This window comes from Oncorhynchus kisutch, linkage group LG20 (genome assembly GCF_002021735.2).
Source record: "Oncorhynchus kisutch isolate 150728-3 linkage group LG20, Okis_V2, whole genome shotgun sequence".
In the NCBI taxonomy this organism is placed as follows: domain Eukaryota; kingdom Metazoa; phylum Chordata; class Actinopteri; order Salmoniformes; family Salmonidae; genus Oncorhynchus; species Oncorhynchus kisutch.
Window position 1 is genome coordinate 51,773,489 of NC_034193.2, and position 23,593 is coordinate 51,797,081.

General features: G+C 44.2%; 1 protein-coding gene across 6 annotated transcripts in view; it reads right to left on the reverse strand.

The window, feature by feature from the left end:
- Positions 1-23,313, reverse strand: part of LOC109865328 (gamma-adducin-like) — a 41,331-nt gene extending 18,018 nt beyond the window's left edge. For 2 of the 6 annotated variants that reach the window (XM_031798831.1, XM_031798830.1), the window contains exons 1-5: positions 22,967-23,311; positions 12,160-12,409; positions 4,429-4,567; positions 2,412-2,563; positions 2,017-2,097 (exon numbers count right to left, since the gene is read on the reverse strand). In XM_031798831.1, the coding sequence (XP_031654691.1) occupies positions 2,017-2,097; positions 2,412-2,563; positions 4,429-4,567; positions 12,160-12,369 (582 nt within the window). In that variant the 5' untranslated portion in view covers positions 12,370-12,409; positions 22,967-23,311. Of the gene's footprint in view, positions 1-2,016; positions 2,098-2,411; positions 2,564-4,428; positions 4,568-12,159; positions 12,410-22,966 lie in introns of all 6 variants that reach the window. The other 4 variants (XM_031798832.1, XM_031798829.1, XM_031798833.1 and 1 more) reach the window with 3 other exon arrangements.
- Positions 23,314-23,593: the final 280 nt, after the last annotated feature.

Below are 23,593 nucleotides of genomic sequence, written 5' to 3' on the forward strand. Positions count from 1 at the left end.
GTATAGTAGCCAGCTGGAGTATAGTAGTCAGCTCTAGTATAGTAGTCAGCTCTAGTATAGTAGTCAGCTCTAGTATAGTAGTCAGCTCTAGTATAGTAGTCAGCTGGAGTATAGTAGCCAGCTGGAGTATAGTAGCCAGCTGGAGTATAGTAGCCAGCTGGAGTATAGTAGCCAGCTGCAGTATAGTAGTCAGCTGCAGTATAGTAGTCAGCTGGAGTATAGTAGTCCGCTGGAGTATAGTAGCCAGCTGCAGTATAGTAGTCAGCTGGAGTATAGTAGCCAGCTGCAGTATAGTAGTCAGCTGCAGTATAGTAGTCAGCTGCAGTATAGTAGTCAGCTGGAGTATAGTAGTCCGCTGGAGTATAGTAGTCCGCTGGAGTATAGTAGTCCGCTGGAGTATAGTAGTCCGCTGGAGTATAGTAGTCCGCTGGAGTATAGTAGTCAGCTGGAGTATAGTAGTCTCAGTCATCTCACAGAGACAAAGCTTCTGTGTGTGTGACTACAGTAAAGATTACGTTTCTAAATGTTACTCTGCCGTTTGTGACCAAGAGAAACCAAACATATACTTCCAAATACAAGTTACCAACATTCTTCATTCAATTCAGTCATCACTAAGTTAACATCGGAGTGAAGAGTTCTGCATCTCTTCACAATGACATTTGGCCTAGTTATTCTCCTCTCTGGGAAGATCTCAATTGCATTTTCCTCGTGTCCTCTCGCCTCGTCTCCTTCTCAAAACATATTGGAGGAGAAGGTCGGAGGGGAGGGAGCTCTGGCTTTCTCCTCCAATAGGTTTTGAGAAGGAGATGAGGAGAGAGGAGAATGCAATTGAGATTTTCCCTCTGTCTGTCTCGGTCTCTCTGCGCTCTCTCTCTACTAAGTTACTGATCCAGTCTGAGCCCCACCCTGTCAGACAGTTGAGCTGAGTGATGCCTGTTACTCCCACCTGTCAACAACTCACTCTGATTGTTCACCTGCAATGCACTTGACGTGTCACAGAAACTGGTGCTTGGAGTGAGTGAGTGAGTGAGTGAGTGAGTGAGTGAGTGAGTGAGTGAGAGTGAGAGAGTGAGTGAGAGGGTGAATGAGAGAGTGAGTGAGAGAGTGAGAGAGAGAGTGAGATAGTGAGTGAGTGAATGAGAGAGTGAGTGAGTCCTACAGGGGAGGCCACCATTTTTTTCTTCTTAGAGCAGCAAATAGAAACTAAGAAAGAGAAAGTAGAAAGAGAAACTAACACCAGCGGTTCTTCAGCAAAACTAGACAAGGACATCAACATTACCCAGCATTCACTACCACCACTGACATGATACTGGACCAGAGACAATGACAAATAGACAGGGTGGTTTTGGTAATAACATGGCAGCCAGTCAGACAATAACATGGACAATCACAGACGCAACAAAGAGTCAGTGATAAAATACTCTTCAAAAAGTAACATACTGTAGGAATTCCCACAGTCAGCAATATCCCAATCTCACCAATGAAGAGGTACAGTAATGTAACTGCAGGATAACATTGTATTCACCATATCAAGCACATTACTCTACTCCCCTGACCTCCATGGCTTGACTAAACACAGACCAGTGTGTGTGTGTGTGTGTGTGTGTGTGTCAGCCTCTGTGCCAGAATTATAGATTTCTGCTAATCCAATAGTTCTCTCTCAAATAATTCAAGGAAATAGACGGCTGATTAAGTGTTGGCGCTGTTGTGCTGGGTTTATGAGAAGGGCTGCCAGAAACCTTTTACTCCACATGGCGCAGTACATTGGCTTACTGGCACAAACACACAGACTACACCTCCAACCTGGGCTGTGTTCAGTAGGACCAAATGGGATAAAACGGTTTGAATTGGAGAAGGACAATGAGCATTCTTATTGGACAATATCAGAGATAGTTGCTCTTCCATTTCAAAACCTTTTATCCTGTTTGGTACTACTGAACACAGTCCAGCACACGTCTTGGTTGGTTGTTTGTTATTGGGTGCATGTGCTTCCTGGTGCGTTGTGATTGGACTCACCAGGTTGGATGCGGAGGCCTCAGCGAATGACAGTCCTCTGGGGATGATGAGGATGTGGTCCTGCTCTTTGCTGACTCGGACCTGGACACAACAACGTTAAAACACCTTGTTATGACCTTGAAACTGCACAGTGCTGCTGCTGCTGACACAAACAAAACTTCAGGAACCTGATGCTCAAACACACTGCTCCCAAACAAAAGGACGGGCACACAGTTGTATGTGTCCTGAAAACACATCCTGAGGGTAGTCCTGTAGGCAGGGGATAGACAGAACTCAGATGACACATACCTGCTTGCAGTATGTCTCAAAACACAGTTCTACAGAATAGGTTTATGATGAGTTATGACACGGTTATGACAGTTCTGAATGAGGTTAGTGCAAGGTTTATTTCTTACTGTGATGTAGGAGCTGGCAAAGTGTGCCCAGCTGAACAGGTCCACCAGTCTGTAGAGGCTGGCCAGCTTGCAGCGTGTCTGCTTCTCCCCCTTCACCAGAGTGGTAGACTCCACTCCATACATGTCATTGATGGGAGTGACCATTCCAAGGCCTGGAGAGGGGGTGAGCAGAGAAAGCAAAGCAGAGAAGGTTAAAAATGTTTTTTTTTATTGTTGAGTGTGGGGATTGATAGCTCTCTTGTTCTCTGTATAATTATCAATATGAATAATGACATGAATCATTAACAATCAATACACACAACCTGCATATTAGATTACCTGCAGCATGAGAATGGAGACAAACCATGCTCTCTCCATTCTACTAAGTACATCAACTGTTCTAAGAGGAAACCAATTCAATCATTCAATACATATTTTATTTAGAGAGACAAGATACTAAACAGATTTCAGATCAGTTGTTAATAACTGATAATAACCATCCGAGACAGTGGTAGAATACATCTGGGTTCGTCTCATCTAACCAACTGATTTACTACAGGGTGCTCTACACTGGACAGTGGACACAAATAGCAACAAGCCATCCTTTGACACTGGCAATGTTCACATCAAAGAAAATGCTGTGTAGTTACAGTACATTTTAAATCATTCAATCATCTTACTTCACATATTTCCTAAGTAATAAATAATACTTGACAATCTTATCCTTTTCATTCCTCATTTACAACAAATTACAGCAAATTACGTAACTTTCCGCTGGTTACTGAGATTAGTGGTGTTATTATGTGGACATATTATGGGATATATGAGGTATAACTGAGGACTCTATATTTCAGTGGTTGTCGTGGTAATTGATCATTAGTTCCACATTCCGAGGTCTGTAATTGCATGATTGGAAACAGATATCACATGTGGAAACCTGGACTGAACAGGGGATGAAAACAGAGCAAAATATGCCAGGCTTTTCCAGAGTCAGCTAGGAGGGACAGGCTACTGATAGTGTTTCTGTGTATGAGCGTGAGTTCTAACAAGTGTGTGTGTGTCTATACAGATTTGGAAGTCTCCACTTTTCAAAAACAATAGAGTTAAAAATATTGGCCTAGTTGACAGTCAATCGTATGGTATGCAGCTCCAGTGAGTGGCAGTTGGGCATTGCCTGGGTGACGGGCTGTACCAACAGCACTGCCTCCTGAGGGGGGTTACGGGCCGTACCACCAGGATTGTTTTCATTAGGCACCAAACTGAAGAAAACTGAAAAACGGACCCGAAACAGGGAGGGATTACCTGAACATTCAATAAGAATTGTTACTGTAAGGTTTATTTCTTCCTGTGATGTAAGAAATAGAAATATTCTGTAGAACATGTTACTTTGCTACATGTTTTGCTACGGCGTGCCATAATGGACCTACCACTACTACTCACAGGGGGGGGGGTTACGGGCCCTACCACTACTACTCACAGAGGGGGGTTACGGGCCCTACCAACACTACTTACTGAGGAGGGTTACGGGCCCTACCACTACTACTCACAGAGGGGGGTTACGGGCCCTACCAACACTACTACTCACAGGGGGGGGTTACGGGCCCTACTTACTGAGAGGGGGTTACTGGCCATACCAACACTACTACTTACTGAGGGGGGTTACTGGCCATACCAACACTACTACTTACTGAGGGGGGTTACTGACCGTACCAACACTACTTACTGAGAGGGGGGTTACTGGCCATACCAACACTACTACTTACTGAGGGGGGTTACTGGCCATACCAACACTACTTACTGAGAGGGGGGTTACTGACCGTACCAACACTACTTACTGAGAGGGGGGTTACTGACCGTACCAACACTACTACTTACTGAGGGGGGTTACTGACCGTACCAACACTACTACTTACTGAGGGGGGGGGGGGGGGGGGGGTTACTGGCCGTACCAACACTACTTACTGAGAGGGGTTACTGGCCGTACCAACACTACTACTTACAGAAGGGGGTTAGAGGCCGTACCAACACTACTACTTACTGAGGGGTGAGGTGCTGAAGCCAGCCACGGATGAAGACATGAAGAAGTCAGCGATCTGTCGGAGGGCCAGGAGACCAGTGGGGTTGTTGCCTTTCTTCTTCTGCTCCTCAATCAGCCCCTCCAACTCATCCTTAAAGGCCTGGAGACGAGGAGAGGGAGCGGGAAAATGAAGAAGAAGAGAGAAACATTAATCACAGATTAGACTGGAGGTCCGTGGGTGTCACTCTCTCAGTAAATCCAGACTGACTGACTGGTCTAAACTGGCTGGCTGACCAGGGACAGAGAGGTCTATCCTTCTGTAATCTCCACATCCTCAAGTCCCCCCTGCACTACTTACAGCAGTACTGATACAGGCACACACTGCTACACACCCTTCTTTACCCCATTCAGTCTTCTTTTTCTTCCTCTCCATCTCTTTCTCTGTTCACCTCCCTTCCTGACTGACCCAGTGCTGCTTCCAAAGCACTGCCACAACTGGAACTAGGACAGGTAGAGCTGAGGATCAAGGGAACTGGGGCGAGACACACAAACACACCGCCCACACACTCTTCAACAGCAGGGCTTAGATTTACCACAGTGTTGACTAGATTTAACCTCGGTACAAGAGTTACTAAGGCAATAACTTTGATATCCCATTACATCTCATGATCTCTTTATAAAAACAACACTATAATTTGAGAGAGAAACTGTTTACAATAGCACAGTTAGTCTTGATGTACTGAAACACAATCAGAAAAATCCCTATTACATATAGAATGTTAGCTATATATACTATAAAAAGATATCAAAAGCCAATAAATGGAATTGTAATAAACAAGTAATAGCTTGAAAGACTGTATAGAATGACTAACTGACAACGGGATGGGCCACCATGTTGCAATTGTTGCTTTTGCAAGAGAGGAACCGTTGTTCCGTTACTTAGTGACCTGGGTCAACTCTTATAAACGTCTTACAGCGCATCTCTTAAAAACAAGATTCAGAGAGGGGGAAGAAATAGGACGTGACACCATTTCAGTACAATGACTTCCTAAATAGGAACACATCCAATATTAATGTTTTTATTCCATGTCTCACAGACACACACACACACACACACTTGCATAACAGTAGTCAGCTCCACAACAGCCTGGGTATAGAATCAGAGTCTCGCCCTAAACACAAAACATTTCTGACCGTCTACTCTTCTTTAACCCCCCCCAGCCGGCTGGCCCCATGGGATAGTCCATTATTGTTTGCGGATGGGATCGGGTCGATTCATTTCCCCCCTTGTGGGGGTGGTATTGTAAAATCTCTACAGCATCTCCTGGGAACACAGAACAGAACACAGAGACAGTATAACTCTAGGGGTTCTGAGTCGAGGCCAAACATTCCGTTGTCGTTCGGGCCCTGTTGCCATAGTGACGGTTTTGGCTAGGTCTGGTTGCTGCACTGCAGTGGTGCGGATGTGGATAGGGTGTCTGCTGGGCTTGAGGTTTGTTCTGGACTTTTCTATTATACTGTCGACTGTGCTGTTACAGGCTGGAGTGAAAAGACTTGTCATAAACTCCATACTGTTCCCATGATTCTATTTATCAGGCCTGGGGGGGGATCCTGTGTGCGAGACTTGATTACAACTGCCTTCATTACTTCTGAATCTGCATCAGTCTTAATAGTCATTTACTGGAAAGGCCTGCACGTGTGTATGACACACACACACACACACACACACACACACACACACACACACACACACACACACACTGTGGCAGGCATTTGCAGTGTGCGAGCTTGTGATGTGTTCAAAGACAGATTATAACGCTGAGCGGCAGGGATTTCCTCCCCATCACCTTCATCTAACAGATTAAAGTGGATGTGATCATACGTTTTTCGACCCTCTAATCCTCTGCAGAGAGACTAAAATAAAACACAGATACAGCTCACGGAAGAGCATGTTAGCTGCTGTGGTGTGTGTGTGTGTTTAAACCCACAAGGCAACCCTGTGCCATAACACTGTCCTAACATTGAGTTGAAACAAACAGCCAGAGCCCAAATCTAATCAAGCTGGCCTGAGGTCCTTCTCTTGACATGAATAGCTGTCCACCATCCTGCCTGAGAAAAAAACAGCACTAAACTGAAAAGCCAAGCCACGGTCACAGAGCGCTTTCCCACTTCCACGAGCTACGTCTCTCCAGTTATTGGTTGCAGCGTATGGGAGGACGTGTGTGATTGGTTGGACGGTCAGGCTTAGGAAGAGAGGATTCCGTGTGCATTCACAACAAAGAGATATTCATCTTTCAAAATGGTGTCTTTAATATAGTCTTTGAGCTTCTCTCTCATTATTAAGACATGCAGAGCTGGTCCAATAGCTGTCACTGTGAGAAAGAAATCTCTTTGAGGACACACTCCAAAGACTCTCCCTTTTAATCGTATCAGAATAAAGGCTTATATTTTGTGTGACAAAGCCATAAACAGCACTATATTAAAGCCTTCCGTGTAGAAATGTTACACATCTACAGTATGTAATATTTCTGTATTACCTAACGTGTTGTTAAAAGAAATCAGCCTCGCATTCAACTATCTATTTGTTGGGATGATCCTCTTCCTGCTGAGTGTAGGGCTGCTGACAGACAGGTAAGAGCGCTGGGATGCAGCTGAACCCTGTAGCGTGGGAAAGGACAACAGACACTTATGACTGTAGCTGGGTTTGCTATCGCGCGTATTGTGTGTGATGGGAGGTGATGAAAGGGTTTTATGTCACCACTGACAGTTTTAATGACACCACTACCCCATCCAGACACACAATCTGGTCAAATAAATACTCACAGTTAAAGACACACACACACACACACACACACACACACACACACCATGGTCCAAGTGAATCATAGAATACCCTGTAATTACAACTAGACACACTCCCAACAGCCTTGCTAGTTTAGTGAGCACAATGATACTCTTTCATGTGGACTGTGTTGCAAGGTGGGAGAGAGAGAGAGAGATATGTTAACTTGCTTTGGCAATGTTAACATTCGTTTTCCATGCCAATAAAGCCCTTAAATTGAATTGAGAGAGAGAGTGAGCGAGCGAGCGAGCGAGACCGAGAGAGCAAGTGCCAGCCAATCAATTCTATTGACGTGTGCGTCAGTAAAAATCGGTCCCCCATTCCAGCTGCAACACTGCCTGCAGGGAGGAACTGTCTGGCAGACCAATAGAAATACTGTACATCCCAGCTAGCACCCAACTCCCTATACAGTGCACTACTTTTGACCAGCGCTTTCCTGGGGTTTTGTACCCCCTGGGGGTTTGTACTGCCTAGCCTATGTCATGACGTTGCCCTCTTTGGGTACAGCGATCACTATCCCCCTCTCTCTGTCTCCTACACTCAGGCTGCTGCGACCTCAGGTCGTAAATTCCTGGAGGAGATTATACTGTGGCCATGAGGAGACAGAGAGAGAGTGAGTTTTCAGAGAGAACAAAGGAATTTCTTCCACCTCACAGAACTTGAGGTCCGAACAACATTTATGTTCTGGAGAAGGTATAAAAGATTGGTTGACGAAACCAGCTACGAACAGTTCCGTTTGGTACAATTTTGTGAAACTCATGGGAGACAATATGGCCACATTACCATAACACTGTTTATATAATAGCCTCAGTTATGAGGCTTACATCTAATTGTTGTATAAGATGAATGAGTGAGGATGATACTTTTTGTGATTTTGGACTGTTTAATGAAGGAAACTTCAATTCCCTTTGGAGTTTAACTAAATCAGAGGACCGCCCATGAGCACAGTTATGGTCGGGCATCCTGGAACAGGCCCTTTTCTGCTCTTCCGAATGAAACCCCCACCCGGGTTTTCTATCACCAGACCATGTTTCTCTCAATTACGAGAGGACTAAGGTTGAGACCAGCTTACCTCGATAACGATAGGGCCAAGGTTTGAGAGGAGAACATAAACCTGAGTATAAGCTAAGGTTTGAGTAGATGGCTGAATCTTTTAACCATACCACGTGGTTAAACTCTTAGACTATCGATACCGACAGAATAAGAACAAGTCTTTGATATTAATTACTAGTCTCCAGCTAGGAATTCGGTATCATTGAACGCGAAGACTGACAACCGCCGAAACATCTATTCTATAACTCACTCTCTCTCTGGGGCGGCAGCGTAGCCTAGTGGTTAGAGCGTTGGACTAGTAACCGGAAGGTTGCGAGTTCAAACCCCCGAGCTGACAAGGTACAAATCTGTCGTTCTGCCCCTGAACAGGCAGTTAACCCATTGTTCCCAGGCCGTCATTGAAAATAAGAATATGTTCTTAACTGACTTGCCTGGTTAAATAAAGGTAAAAAAAATAATAAAAATAAAAAATAACGACATGAATGAATGTCACTCTGAACTATCCATTCTAACCACGACAGAGAGGGAGAGAGAGAGGACGGACAAACTCTCCGACAGAAACAAACTTTTCAACAGAGATCCCGACGACACACTGAGCGTAAATATATATATATTGATTGCAATTATTCCCGAATGAGTGAGCGTTCATGTGCAAAGGATTCGCATTTCAATTGTTATAATGATCAACTTTGTCTCATCTCAGTCGACCCCCACCTCCCTTTGTGTCCACCAAGCCGCGATACCGGTTTATCCCTCTAGGGAAATGCCGTTATCATTTCCTTGTAACTATCTACTGTTTGTTTATGCATTTCTGTGAATTACTTAGTAAATACATGATTGAAGACAATTGATGTATGGATGACTCATAGTGAAGACTGGGTTCGTGCAGATAACCAACAATTTATGACGTTTGGAATGAGACTAACGTGAGGTAAAGAAGAATTCATTAATCAGAAGACTAAATTATCAGATATAAATATCTGAAAGTTATATTAGGAAAATTATAACTTTATAATCTGAATATTTTCCTTGGTGCTCCGACTTCCTAGTTAATTACAGTTACATGATTCATCAGTTTAGTCGCGTAATAATAATTACAGAGTTATTTGATAAATAAGTCTTCAGTTTAATGATGGCAAAGACACGACACCTAACATCAATACTTCAGTACAGCATCATCTTGAATGTGCAGCTGAAATCTCTCCGTATCTCTCTCTATTTCTCTTATTTTCTCTGTCTCTCACTCTCTCCGTATCTCTCTCTATTTTTCTCTTCTCTCTGTCTCCCCGTCTCTCTTCTTCTCGGTCTCTCATTGAAAGATAATGTAAATGTCAGCACAAACTATCTAAGCAATACTGCTCTATAACCTAAATCCCAAACCAAAAGCTAGCTAGGCAACGTTGAGATAACGTAGCTGCCAAACCAAAAGCTAGCTAGGCAACGTTGAGATAACGTAAATAAACCAAAACATAGCTAAAAAAATGTTGCTTTATAATCTAAATGCCAAACTAAACGGGATAGTCTCTCAGAAAAGCTTCCAGTTTGGAGTTTCAAAGGTTCCTCTGAGAGTACGCATGCTAATGTTCTTTAGAACGAGATGTTAAAAGTTATGAAGAGAACATCAACAGAAAGAAAGCATGGATGAAACACTTCCTCTCACAGGGGTTTGGAGTCCGGGAGGCTCTATAAATTATCCAGTCATTTTAAGCCTGAGAAGAAGAAATAAAAGTCTGCTTCCTTCTCCCAAACCGCAGTAGCAGTAAATATACACAACCCAACAGCACACACACTGCTTCCCTATTTTCCGCATCACTAAATCACTCAGATTAGTGAGCTTTGCTGTGCTCCACCGATCGAGACGTGCATATCTGATTGGTTGAGATGGGTCGCGTATAGACCTATAGTCTTGTTCCCATGCAGCCATGTGACTGGGAGGGAATGAGTCTGAAATGGCACCCTATTTAATGCACTACTTTTGACCAGAGCCCTATGGGATCCCTATGGTCCCTAGTCAAGAGTAGTGCACTATATAGGGAATAGGGTGTCATTTCAGACACAGCCCACGACTCCATAGGAACTAGTGTGACTGGGAGGAAATGACACCACGTAGGAAACCAGTGCACAGTTATTCTCTCCACTCTATGTCTATTGGCCCATTGTTATAGGACCAGGAGTTTGTCCTGACTACGTGATCTATCCAGGAGAGAAAAAATGTGACATGGTCAGGGAAAACTCTGGGTCCTACAGACCAGTTTACCTGGTGATGTGACATGGTCAGGAAAAACTCTGGGCCTGGACCAGTTTACCTGGTGATGTGACATGGTCAGGGAGAACTCTGGGCCGGGAACAGTTTACCTGGTGATGTGACATGGTCAGGGAGAACTCTGGGTCCTATAGACCAGTTTACCAGGTGATGTGACATGGTCAGGGAGAACTCTGGGTCCTACAGACCAGTTTACCTGGTGATGTGACATGGTCAGGGAGAACTCTGGGTCCTCTAGACCAGTTTGTTTACCTGGTGATGTGACCTGGTCAGGGAAAACATGGCCCTACTTATTGAAGCTGATTACAACAACAACAACAATAGCCTCCATCTTACAGAATACACCAGCTTCTATCCATATGGTATTGTGTACATAGCACTATGCCTGCAGCACTAGATTACAGCCAGTCAGCTGTGCTCAGCAAGATGGTTAGTTCCTTCTGGTCTAGATCAGTCTTTAAATATAGTCTCTCTCATGGGCTGTCTCGAGAAAACATGAGCTGACATCACTCTCCCCTGAAACACACTGGTAACACAACAAACTAACCCCATGTTCAGAGAGAGAGCGAGGGAGCGAGAGAGAGGACAAGAAATAGAGAGAGAATGCAGGGAGAGAGAGAGAAAGAGGGTGAGAGAAAAAGAAGAGAGAGAGAAAGAGGGTAAGAGAAAGAGAGAGAAAGGAGAGAAAGAGAGAGAGAAAGAGATGGAAAGGCAGAGTGCTGGAGGGAGATGTTTATTGTTGTTGTGATAGAGTAGTGTTACACTAGTGTTGGAACCAGCTAACCCACATGAGACAGATGACAACAATATGCCCTCCGGGACATCACCTGTCATTAGTTCATAGGTTTTGGCTGTGGCTCACACACAATCAAAACAAAAACACACACCCACACACACAGTTACAGGTACGCACATTCTCAACTAGGCAGGCACACACACACACACATTTACAACCCTTCAACATAGACATTTTCAGACAAAAGACACACACCAAACACACAGGTGAAGTTTAAAGCAGAGAGACTCTGTGCTCGTCTCCTGATCTCTCGACAGCTGGTATAAAAGCGCGCCAAAGAACCCGCGTGGCATGTGTTGAATGTGGATCCCATTTAACACTTTAAATAGAACACGGCTACACCAGCGCGCACACACACACACACACACACACACACAGCCAAAAGCTATGAACCTGAGCTACAGACATGTCCTGCCTTGGGTCAATACCTGCAGGTAAACAAGCAGGTGTATCTGAGTGATTTAGGGGCTTGGAGAACAGACTACAGAGTTGACAGATAACAACAGAGGCCATTCTATATGGTGCAGGGCTAGTATTCTATCCTGTTTATGTGGAAGGGTGTGGTAGGTAGACTGTGGCAGTAATGTTGGGTCTGCTGGGCTGAAACAGTCTGCTGCCTGCTGGAGTGTTGCTGTGGTCTCTGTCACAACATCAGTGTGTTAACCCCCAAGGGGTTTGACATGGCAGCCGCCGGCAAAAAAGCACACACACAGTCCTACTCCTCACTTACAGGACTCTGTAGTATCTGTGTGACTCTCCTCACTACCCCCCCCCCCCCGCTTTCTCTCTCTTACTTACAGGACTCTGTAGTATCTGTGTGACTCTCTTCTTCTGTTCCATCATATTGAAGTCCTGTCTGAGGTCAGGTGACATGTTCCTCTCTCTCAGGTACTCGGGGTCGTTGGGGTCGATGCGGTCAAAGTATCTTTCCTTAGGACCACCGGGTCCTCCACCGCCGCCGGGCGTGGGAGGGGTGGTCACCACGGCGTGATGGCCTCCTGCGCTCATGCCTGCTTCCTACGCTGCTCTGATCGAGCTCAGCTTCTCACTGGAAGGAGAGAGAGAGAGAGAGAGAGAGGTTTAGAATAGAGATCTGACAGTTTGAGTTGCATCATTCAAGTTGCTTGAGAAAATGTCACTTGCAACCTGTAACTGCAACAGTAATTGTGTCCAAATTGCTTTGTGTGACAGCGGTTTTACACTGAACTAAACTAAAAGACGCAATGGAAATGGGACAGATGTTGAAAAACAATGGAAATAGGACAGATATGTTGAAAAACAAGTCCAGAACATGTAGTTCCCAACTTCCCATTTAGTGGTGGAAAGGTTTATCACCCCAAAGGGAACATTTATTCTGCAGAAGACTAATTTGCCAGACTGTGGGAAAACACTAGTTTTAAGTCCTGTTGCAAACTACTATTGAGCACAGATGCAGAGCCCAAAGTTATGAAGGTACACAAACTAAGTCTATTCCTGTGGGCAACAACTGTTCCAACTAAAAGGAATCCAAACTAGCATGAACCATTGACTTTAAAAAAATCCAAACTAGTGGCAAACAGACAAGTCAAATAGGACTTTCACTGCAAAATAAGTGAAATCCTCTGAACAGCAACCAGTCACTTTAACCAAACTGCATGCTAAACAGACTGTGGGACATGAGTATGCAGAGCCCCAGGTCAAGTGTCAACACAAAGTCAATTCACTTGACTATGACCTTTTCTGAAGTAGCCATTCCTATGACATTACTCTTCAAACAGAGAGATAAACAGATAGACGTACAGGATAACAGGTGACAGTGACATGTCCCACAGGGGACAGACGGACAGAGAGGAAACAACAGCAACGTGTCTGCCAAGCAGGAAGAGGATGCTCATCTTATCAGGTCGTCTGCTGTGGGAAACGTTGCTCTGTGATTGGCCAATGATCTGACGCCAGCAACAGGAGTCAGGACCCGCTCTGACTCTGGACAGATTTTTGTTTCCATCGTACGCACACACACACACACACACACACACACACACACACACACAGTTATCTATACGGAACACGCTCCAGAGCGGGAAAGAAAGACAAACAAAGCGAACGAGAGAGAGAAAGACTCATTTTTTGTTCGCCCATCAGGGTCATGACTGGGTTAGTGAATACATTCCCTTGACTGTTGCCTCACCCTGTTCCAGTTGGCATGACAACACACAACAGTTGGAAACAGCTATAGTACGTCATGTGTTATTGACTCTCCTGAACCACTTGTTGCCATGCCAAATGAAGGAGAGAGCACAACAACGTCTGCAAAAGGGCCATGGATTTAATGACGGAATGAATTGGAAAGATCAACTAACGAGACAGAGTGTAAGAAACCATCTCCCAGGTTGCTTTGCGGCGTGGCTGTGGAGGTTAAAGGCTTCCGAATGCTTCGGTTCGGCTGGCGCCGAGGAGAGTGTGCTCACATACTCTCTTCAAAGACCTACGCTTGAAAAAGCAAAAATCGGCAATAGTACCGTTTGTCCATCTTGAAATGCCGTAGCCAGTATACACTTCCTCAAAATAGTCTGAATTCATCTAAGATAACTCAAGAACTGTCATTCATTTTGACGGTTCTGCTGAGGAGATCTTAGTCACCCAATTCTACATGTGACTAAATTGTTCGGTGCAATATTTCTCTTCGGCCTGCCTCGAGAAAAATAGTTGTGTGTACAAACAGCCGGGAAAAAAACTGTTACCGAAGACCAAAACGTCACAAAATGTAGTCAGAATATATGCATGAACCGGTCCAGATGGGAAGCATGCAGATCGCCTTGAGGTTAAGCCTTATATTAGAGATGGGAGGGGCAGTATTACAGATGGGAGGGGCAGTATTAGAGATGGGAGGGGCAGTATTACAGATGGGAGGGGCAGTATTACAGATGGGAGGGGCAGTATTACAGATGGGAGGGGCAGTATTAGAGATGGGAGGGGCAGTATTAGAGATGGGAGGGGCAGTATTAGAGATGGGAGGGGCAGTATTAGAGATGGGAGGGGCAGTATTAGAGATGGGAGGGGCAGTATTAGAGATGGGAGGGGCAGTATTAGAGATGGGAGGGGCAGTATTAGAGATGGGAGGGGCAGTATTAGAGATGGGAGGGGCAGTATTAGAGATGGGAGGGGCAGTATTAGAGATGGGAGGGGCAGTATTAGAGATGGGAGGGGCAGTATTAGAGATGGGAGGGGCAGTATTAGAGATGGGAGGGGTAGAGAGCAGGCTGGCCTCAACCAGATGGCTTGAGGTTTCCACCCAACAGAGAGCGACCTCTACAGCTGGAACTGTTTTCACACACAGACACAGACAGAGACAGAGAATGTAAACATATGTTTCCCATGACAATAAAAAACATTGAATTGAATTGAGCGAGAAAGCGAGAGATCTCTACAGCTGGGATTGTTTACCAATCACTCCAGTCACATGACCGCAGGCCACTTAAGAGGGTTACCCTAGCAGCAGAGAAAGATCTACTGTACCTGCAGTCTCACTCTCTCTCTCTCCCTCCCTTTATTTTCTCCCTGTCTCTTTCCCTTCCTTTCTCTTTCCGTCTCTTTTTGCCCAAGTCCTCTATCCCTTGGATTTGAACCAGGGAAGGAGTTAGGGATGGAGGAATAAATGGATGGAGAGAGAGAAGGTAGTTTCTTTTCTTTGCTGCTCTGTGTTGCTAAGCTGATCCTTCAGGTCTAATGGAATTTAACAAGATGTTTCAGATTAAGAGCCACAACGCACAGCTCTGGGCTCCCCTGTAGTCTGGATCCGACCCAGTGTGTTGAACAACGCACAGCACTGGGCTACCCTGCAGTCTGGATCTGACCCAGTGTGTTGAACAACGCACAGCACTGGGCTCCCCTGTAGTCTGGATCCGACCCAGTGTGTTGAACAACGCACAGCACTGGGCTACCCTGTAGTCTGGACCCAACCCTGTGTGCGTGTTTCAATGGGACTGCATAGACTGGTGGTGTCATGACGTGGCCCTCTTTGGGTATAGCAAGTGCCTTCCCCCTCTCTCACTCTTACACCCAGGTTCTGTTATCTCAGGTCGTAAATTCCTGAAGGAGACTCTCTCCCTCACGCAGTATAGAGAGAGAAAGCTTCACAGTAGAACAAAGGAACTTCTACATCACAGAACTTGAGAACTGAACAATATCCATGTTTTGGAGAATGTGTAAGCGGTCGGTGGAGAATCCAGCTACGACCGGTCCATTTTGTGTAATGTTTGTGACCTCATGAGAGACAATACAGCCACATTACCATAACTCTGTTTATACAAGAGTCTCTGTTATGAGTTTCGCATCTAATTATTGCATAAAATGAACGAGTAAAGATTAAACTATTTGTGAAATTATGTCATGTGATTTTAAACTATTTAATGAAAGAGAATCCAATTCTCTTTATCCTGTTGAGTGTAGGGGGCAGTATTTTGATGTTTGGATGAAAAACGTACCCAAATGAAACGTCCTATTTCTCAGGCCCAGAATATGCATATAATTGTCAGATTAGGATAGAAAACACTAAAGTTTCCAAAACTGTCAAAATATTGTCTGAGTATAACAGAACCGATATTGCAAGCGGAAACCTGAGGAAAATCCAACCCGGAAGTGCTGTTTTTTCTGAAAGCTCTCTGTTCCATTGCCTGCCTTCGCTCCAACCAGATTCCTTTTCCTATGGCTTCCCCATGGTGTGAACAGTCTTTAGACATAGTTTCAAGCTTTTATTTTGAAAAATTAGCGAGAAAGATCACATCGCGTCATTGTATGGCTGGGTGCCAGCAGCGTTTTACATTTTCTCTCTCCTATTGAAGAAGCTACAGTCCGGTTGAAATATCATCGATTATATATTGTAAAAACAACCTGGGGATTGATTATAAAAAATGTTTGACATGTTTCTACGAACTTTACAGATACTATTTGGAATTTGTCTGCCTGGTAGTGACCGCTCGAGCCTGTGGATTTCTGAACATAAGGCGCCAACCAAATGGAGGTATTTTGGATATAAAAATAATCTTTATGGAACAAAAGGAACATTTGTGTAACTGGGAGTCTCGTGAGTGCAAACATCCGAAGATCAAAGGTAAGCGATTCATTTTATTGCTTTTCTGACTTTCGTGACCAATCTACTTGGCTGCTAGCTGTTTGTAATGTTTTGTCTACCTAGAGAAATGTCCTTACATAAACACTTGGTATGCTTTTGCCGAAAAGCTTTTTTGAAATCTGACACGACAGGTGGATTAACAATAAGCTAAACTGGGTTTTGCTATATTGCACTTGTGATTTCATGAAAATTAAATATTTTTAGTATCCATTGTAACCAAAGACTTTGTGGAAGAGAGAGATGGGCGCATGAACTTTCCAACAGAAAGACGGACGATTCTAACAGAGATCACGACGACACACTAAGCGTAAATATATATTGATTGCAATTATTCCTGAATGAGTGAGCATTCATGTGCAAAGGATTAGCATTTCAATTATTATAATTATCAGCTGTGTAGTGACTCTCGTCTTTCCCGGCCTTCTCATTCCACACCCACTTCCCTTATCATTTCCTTGTAACCATATATATTGTTGTTTGTTTATGCATTTCTGTGATTATTTAGTTAGTAAATAAATTATTAAGAAAATTGATGGATGGATTATTCATAGCAAAGACTGGGTGCGTACAGATAACCAACAACTTTCGACGTTTGGAATGAGACTAACGTGAGGTAAAGAATGATTCATTAATTAGAAGACTAATTGGTCAGATATTAAAATATCAGAAAAGTTATTTTAGGGAAATTATAATTTTGTAATCTGAAGATTTTCCTTGGTGCCCCGACTTCCTGGTTGTCACGACTCCTACCGAAGTTGGCTCCTCTTCCTGTTTGGGTGGCACTCGGCGGTCGTCGTCACTGGTCTACTAGCTGCCACCGATCCCGTTTCCCTTGGTTTTGTCTTATTGGTTACACCCGTTTCTTGTTTAGGTTTTTAGATGTGCTATTTAAGTCGGTATGACCCGCCTGCTCTTTGTACGGGCTTATTTTCTTCACTGTGTTTATGTGTGGTAGTGTGTTTAGTTTTGGGGTTTTCTTCGGACTTGTTACGTCCTGGTTTTGGGTTATCGTGTATGTGCACCCATTGTTTTGGCGTTTACGATTTTCCCTGTGCCAATTGAAACGCCCTTCTCCGTACCTTCAGCCTCCGGCCCCTGACTCCGCACCCACCACGCCTAAGTGCGTCACACTGGTTAATTATATTTACATGAGTAAGTTAGTTTAATCATGTAATAATAACTACAGAGAATTGATTTGATGAAATAAGTCTTCACTTTAATAATGCCAAAGACACGACAGTGGTTACTTCAGCCTCCTGCAAGTTCCCCTCTGTGTTGCTATAATAGTTTTAACTTACAGTAGGGGACCTTGTACGGACACAAAGCAAGATGAATGATCGCTTAATGACTTTATTGTAAGACACTATTAATACATTTCCCTCAAAGAGCTAATGTCCATAGTACCAGTCTGTCTGTAGGTACATTACATGTTTGAGCCAAACTCCAGTAGGTATATCATGTGTGTACATAGTCTTTTTTATATACTAACTGACTGGTACTATTACAAGTGAAAGACTACATAGATTCAAAGCCAATGTAGTGACAGGTTGTTTGATAGTCTGACCAAATAGGCCATCGCCATGACACCGGAGACAAGTGCACGCTGAACATTCCGATGCCATGCCCAGCTGACCAATGAGCTGACACTTGTGACCCTGAGAGGGGAATGGCTTAGGGGGATGACATGAGTTAACGAGTTTACAACATTGTCATGACAACAGGAGAGCCAAATAAGGCCAATAGTGCATCCTACAGCAGGGTTTCCCACGCTGCAATTTAAATAGACAGTATGAGACTTAATATCCTGTCTAATATGGACTGTAATGTAGGACTACAGTATATGAGACTTACCATCCTGTCTAATATGGACTGTAATGTAGGACTACAGGATATGAGACTTACCATCCTGTCTAATATGGACTGTAATGTAGGACTACAGTATATGAGACTTAATATCCTGTCTAATATGGACTGTAATGTAGGACTACAGTATATGAGACTTAATATCCTGTCTAATATGGACTGTAATGTAGGACTACAGTATATGAGACTTACTATCCTGTCTAATATGGACTGTAATGTAGGACTACAGTATATGAGACTTACTATCCTGTCTAATATGGACTGTAATGTAGGACTACAGTATATGAGACTTACTATCCTGTCTAATATGGACTGTAATGTAGGACTACAGGATATGAGACTTACTATCCTGTCTAATATGGACTGTAATGTAGGACTACAGTATATGAGACTTAATATCCTGTCTAATATGGACTGTAATGTAGGACTACAGTATATGAGACTTAATATCCTGTCTAATATGGACTGTAATGTAGGACTACAGTATATGAGACTTACTATCCTGTCTAATATGGACTGTAATGTAGGACTACAGTATATGAGACTTACTATCCTGTCTAATATGGACTGTAATGTAGGACTACAGTATATGAGACTTACTATCCTGTCTAATATGGACTGTAATGTAGGACTACAGGATATGAGACTTACTATCCTGTCTAATATGGACTGTAATGTAGGACTACAGTATATGAGACTTAATATCCTGTCTAATATGGACTGTAATGTAGGACTACAGGATATGAGACTTACTATCCTGTCTAATATGGACTGTAATGTAGGACTACAGTATATGAGACTTACTATCCTGTCTAATATGGACTGTAATGTAGGACTACAGTATATGAGACTTACTATCCTGTCTAATATGGACTGTAATGTAGGACTACAGTATATGAGACTTAATATCCTGTCTAATATAATATGGACTGTAATGTAGGACTACAGTATACGAGACTTACTATCCTGTCTAATATGGACTGTAATGTAGGACTACAGTATATGAGACTTACTATCCTGTCTAATATGGACTGTAATGTAGGACTACAGTATATGAGACTTAATATCCTGTCTAATATAATATGGACTGTAATGTAGGACTACAGTATATGAGACTTTTATGTTAACCTGTATGACATTTAGGAAGGTCAACAAGGTCAGCTTCTTGATATCAAGCCACTGCTCCACTTAGGCTTGGCTGGAGCTGACATGACTCTCTTTATCAGCTGAATCATCACACATTGGAACACTTATGTTTCTTCTATGGCAGAACTCCAAACCAACCTTCTCCCTCCCTCCCTCCCCCTCATCTCCCTCCCTCCCTCCCTCCCTCCGATCCTCCACTCTGTAATTTACATGGACATTAATAAAATCCCAGCTAGAAGAATCTGTTCAAGTCAAAGCAGCTGGACAACTCTCCCTGAAGGTTACATAACATCACATTCAATACACCCCCTCTGTGTGTGTGTGTGAGTGTGGTATCATTGTGTCTGTATGTGATTGCGTGTGTGTATTAAATTCACCCTTTCCCAAAGCCATGCCCTGGTTTATTGAATGAAACTGCAGAGGGCAGACAGGCTACTATACAGCCAACTATAAAGACACAGGCCTTAGGACTACAACTACCCTGCTGACTATAGCTACCCTGCTGACTACAGCTACCCTGCTGACTACAACTACCCTGCGGACTACAGATACCCTGCTGACTACAACTACCCTGCTGACTACAACTACCCTGCTGACTACAACTACCCTGCTGACTACAACTACCCTGCTGACTACAACTACCCTGCTGACTACAACTACCCTGCTGACTACAACTACCCTGCTGACTACATCTACCCTGCTGACAGTTATACAGCCAATATGTCATTCTATGGGGAGTAGGGATACGAGAGAGAGAGGGAGAGAGAGAGAAAGAGAGAGATTCTATGGGGAGTAGGGATACGAGAGAGAGGGGGAGAGAGAGAGAGAAAGAGATTCTATGCAGAGTAGGGATACGAGGGAGAGAGGGAGAGAGAAAGAGAGATTCTATGCAGAGTAGGGATACGAGGGAGAGGGGAGAGAGAAAGAGAGAGAGATTCTATGGGGAGTAGGGATGAGAGAGAGAGAGATTCTATGCAGAGTAGGGATACGAGGGAGAGAGGGACCAGACCAGAATAAAAGAAACAGGCCTTATACTGTAGGAAACCACTAGCAGTGGATTGATAGGGACCTGTTGGTTGGGAGAAACAGATGAAAACAAAAGAGGTAGAGACGGAGAAGAGAGACAGTATGAGATCCCGAGAGTGAGAGAGTAAGAGGGAGGGAGGGAGGGAAAGGCATAGAAAGAGAGAGCATGGTGAACGTGAGAACGGCAGAGGACCTGCTGGATGACTGCAATCCTCTGGGGTCAATCCCTAACAGCTGTGGAGTTGCCAAAATAAAGTTGCACAGCCCCTCACCCCCCTTTACCCCCCAGTGTTGACAACACCAGACTCCCCCTCTGCTACGAACACAAGTCCCCCAGTATGAATGGAATAACCGCACAACCACAGAAGAACTAGCTAAGCACACACACCTCTTTCACGAGGTATCCCAACGTGTATTGAATATCTACACAACCACAATAGAAGCAGCAGACAGGCTCACACACACACACTTCGGTCAGTGCTTACAACACAAGGCTTCCCGTAAAACCACAACACAACCACAGACCCAGATCAACACAGGACAGCAGTATCCCTGCTCAGTACCCAGTCACAAGATGCCCAGTTCCCAGAGCGCTCCCTCCTGCGCCCTCAATGTTCCCTTTGTCTCCTTCCCAACGTTCCCGTCACTCGGGTCACCCGGCGGGAGTTTCACACAGCATGACATTTAGTTTCAGGAACCAGAGTTAAGGAGTGAGAGGTCAAAGGTGAGTTCACACGAATTAGAATAAAATAAATTAAAAAACACTGACACGATTGGACTGTCAATAAGGCAACACCTAAAGCAGTTTATTTCAGTCTTGTGTCTCTGTTGACAGACGACAAAGCTTTGTCAGATCAAATTGATCAACAAAATAAATAAATAAATATAAACTACTCAGGGGAAGCATACCATGCTGACCGCAAAAGACCGTTTTGACTCAAGAGACTGCTTAAGGAGCACCAGACTGTGACTGTTATCCGGTTGGTCTCGACTGGTTGTCTGAAGCAAAGTAACAGCAATCTCTGACCTATCGACCTTTCAACCTTTGGCCTACTGCTCCGCCGCCGGCCACAACACATCCCTTCCACGGCTTCAGACATAATGTGTCACTATGTGGAGGAGAGTGTGGTCTGAGGAAAGGTCAACGCTTTGACTGAAACTAAAGCTTATCCAGGAAGCCCGAATAAATCACAAATGTGCATAGTGGTATTCTCTCTTCATTACTCCAGTTACCTCACCTCATGTCAGGATGACATTTAGCCTTGAACTAACTCCAGCAGGGAGGACAGATTAGAATACTTTCCATACAGTCCTACACACCTTACCCCTCCTCTCTTCTGTTGACACCTATCCTGCTACAGTGTCCCCACCTCTTCCTCCCCCCCACTCAATTCAAGGGGCTTTATTGGCTTGGGAAACATATGTTAACATTGCCAAAGCAAGTGAGGTAGATAATAAACCAAAGTGAAATAAACAATATAAACAAAGTGAACATTAGGAATAGAGACATTTCAAATGTTATATTATGTCTATATACAGTTTCCCTCTCTCTCTCTCTCACACCTCATCCCCTCTTTACGATTTGTTATCATGCCTGCTGGATTCTACGGCCTCTCTTTTAGCCATCACCCCTATTAATAGGGTGAGGCTTTTGGGTCGCGTTGCCGACCGTACGGGAACAATACCAGGAAACAATCCCACACACTAATTATAGATGGCTATCTACTGTGCTGCGTGGCCGTACACATTGTAGGTGGGCGGGGTGTGTGTGCGCTTTCAAAATAAACAGAGTGAGGACACAAAACCCCACTGAATAATCTACGAGTGAAAGCATGGCGTTGTAACCACGTAATATACATCATCTATGACGTGGCTGCTGTGAAGTTAAGTTACGTAGGCCTGGCCAGGTTGGATTGTGGCTGTAACCGAGCCATGCAAGCCAATCAGAAACGTCCGTTCCACCCTTACTGGACAGTTAAGCGTTTCAACTTGAACTTTGACGATGCACTGTAAGCAGAGAACAAGCTGTACTCTTCAGACCTCTAGGTAGTATATTAGTGTACTGGGCAGTATGCATTCTTACTGTTTAGCTGATGAGTACAACTAATCTACCTAGTCTCCATTGACTCAGTGCTAAGCATGTTGAGAGAGAGAGGCAACACAACCAACGGGTGTTCATCCTGGAAGCCTGGAATTCACCCTTAAATTGGCAGTTGAACAAACAGCTTGAAATCCCAATCACAGCTCACAGATTGAAATGAGTTCAGTCACCTCATGTAGTTGAAGTAGGGATAGTTACAGTCAACAACATACACAAAGAAACGGGCTTCAGCTAACTGACCTCGTAGTTTAGTGCTCAAATAGGTTTCACATTCAATTCAGTCCAATTTAAAAACTTGATTCAGTAGGAATAGTCAAGTCAGTAGGACACACACAAAGAAACACGCTTAGCTAACTGACCTTATTGTGTCCCCTTGTACTCAGTCAGTGAATCTGACAGAACCTGGAATAGAAACGCCAGTCAAAACGCATGTCTACTTCCTCGCCTCGTTTAGAAATCCCAGAGTAGATCCACCGGGACGCGGATGAAAAATAAAAAGAGGGAGAGAGAGAAGGAGAGAGAAAAAAAAGTCTGTTCACTGCTTCTTCGTCTCCCTTCTCCAGTTGATCCTATATGTTGGTCCTGGACCAAACCAAAAAATGAACTGCCTGAAGACAACAGAGTTGCTGCTAGTCCCAGATTCGACTGCCACACACACTCCACTCTCTCGCTGCTTTGGCTGCTGTGACCGCAGCGGAGGAGAAAGAGATTTCAACAGCTGTGTGTGTGGGTGTGTTTGTGTGAAAAGGAGCTAAAGGAACCACGTGATAGGCTTAATCCTCTGCCCACTGAGGGAACACACACTGCAGTCTGACCAATCAGGGGCCGGCTGTCACACTGGTTCCCTCCCATCTCGCTTCCCCTCTCTCCTGCTCTTATTCTAACTCTTCTCTTTCTCTCTCTCTCTCATTCTCTCTTTTTACTTGTTCTCTCTCTCTCCTTCCCTCTCGCAGCAGTATTATAGGGCAGTGTTTTGTAAGTCAGGT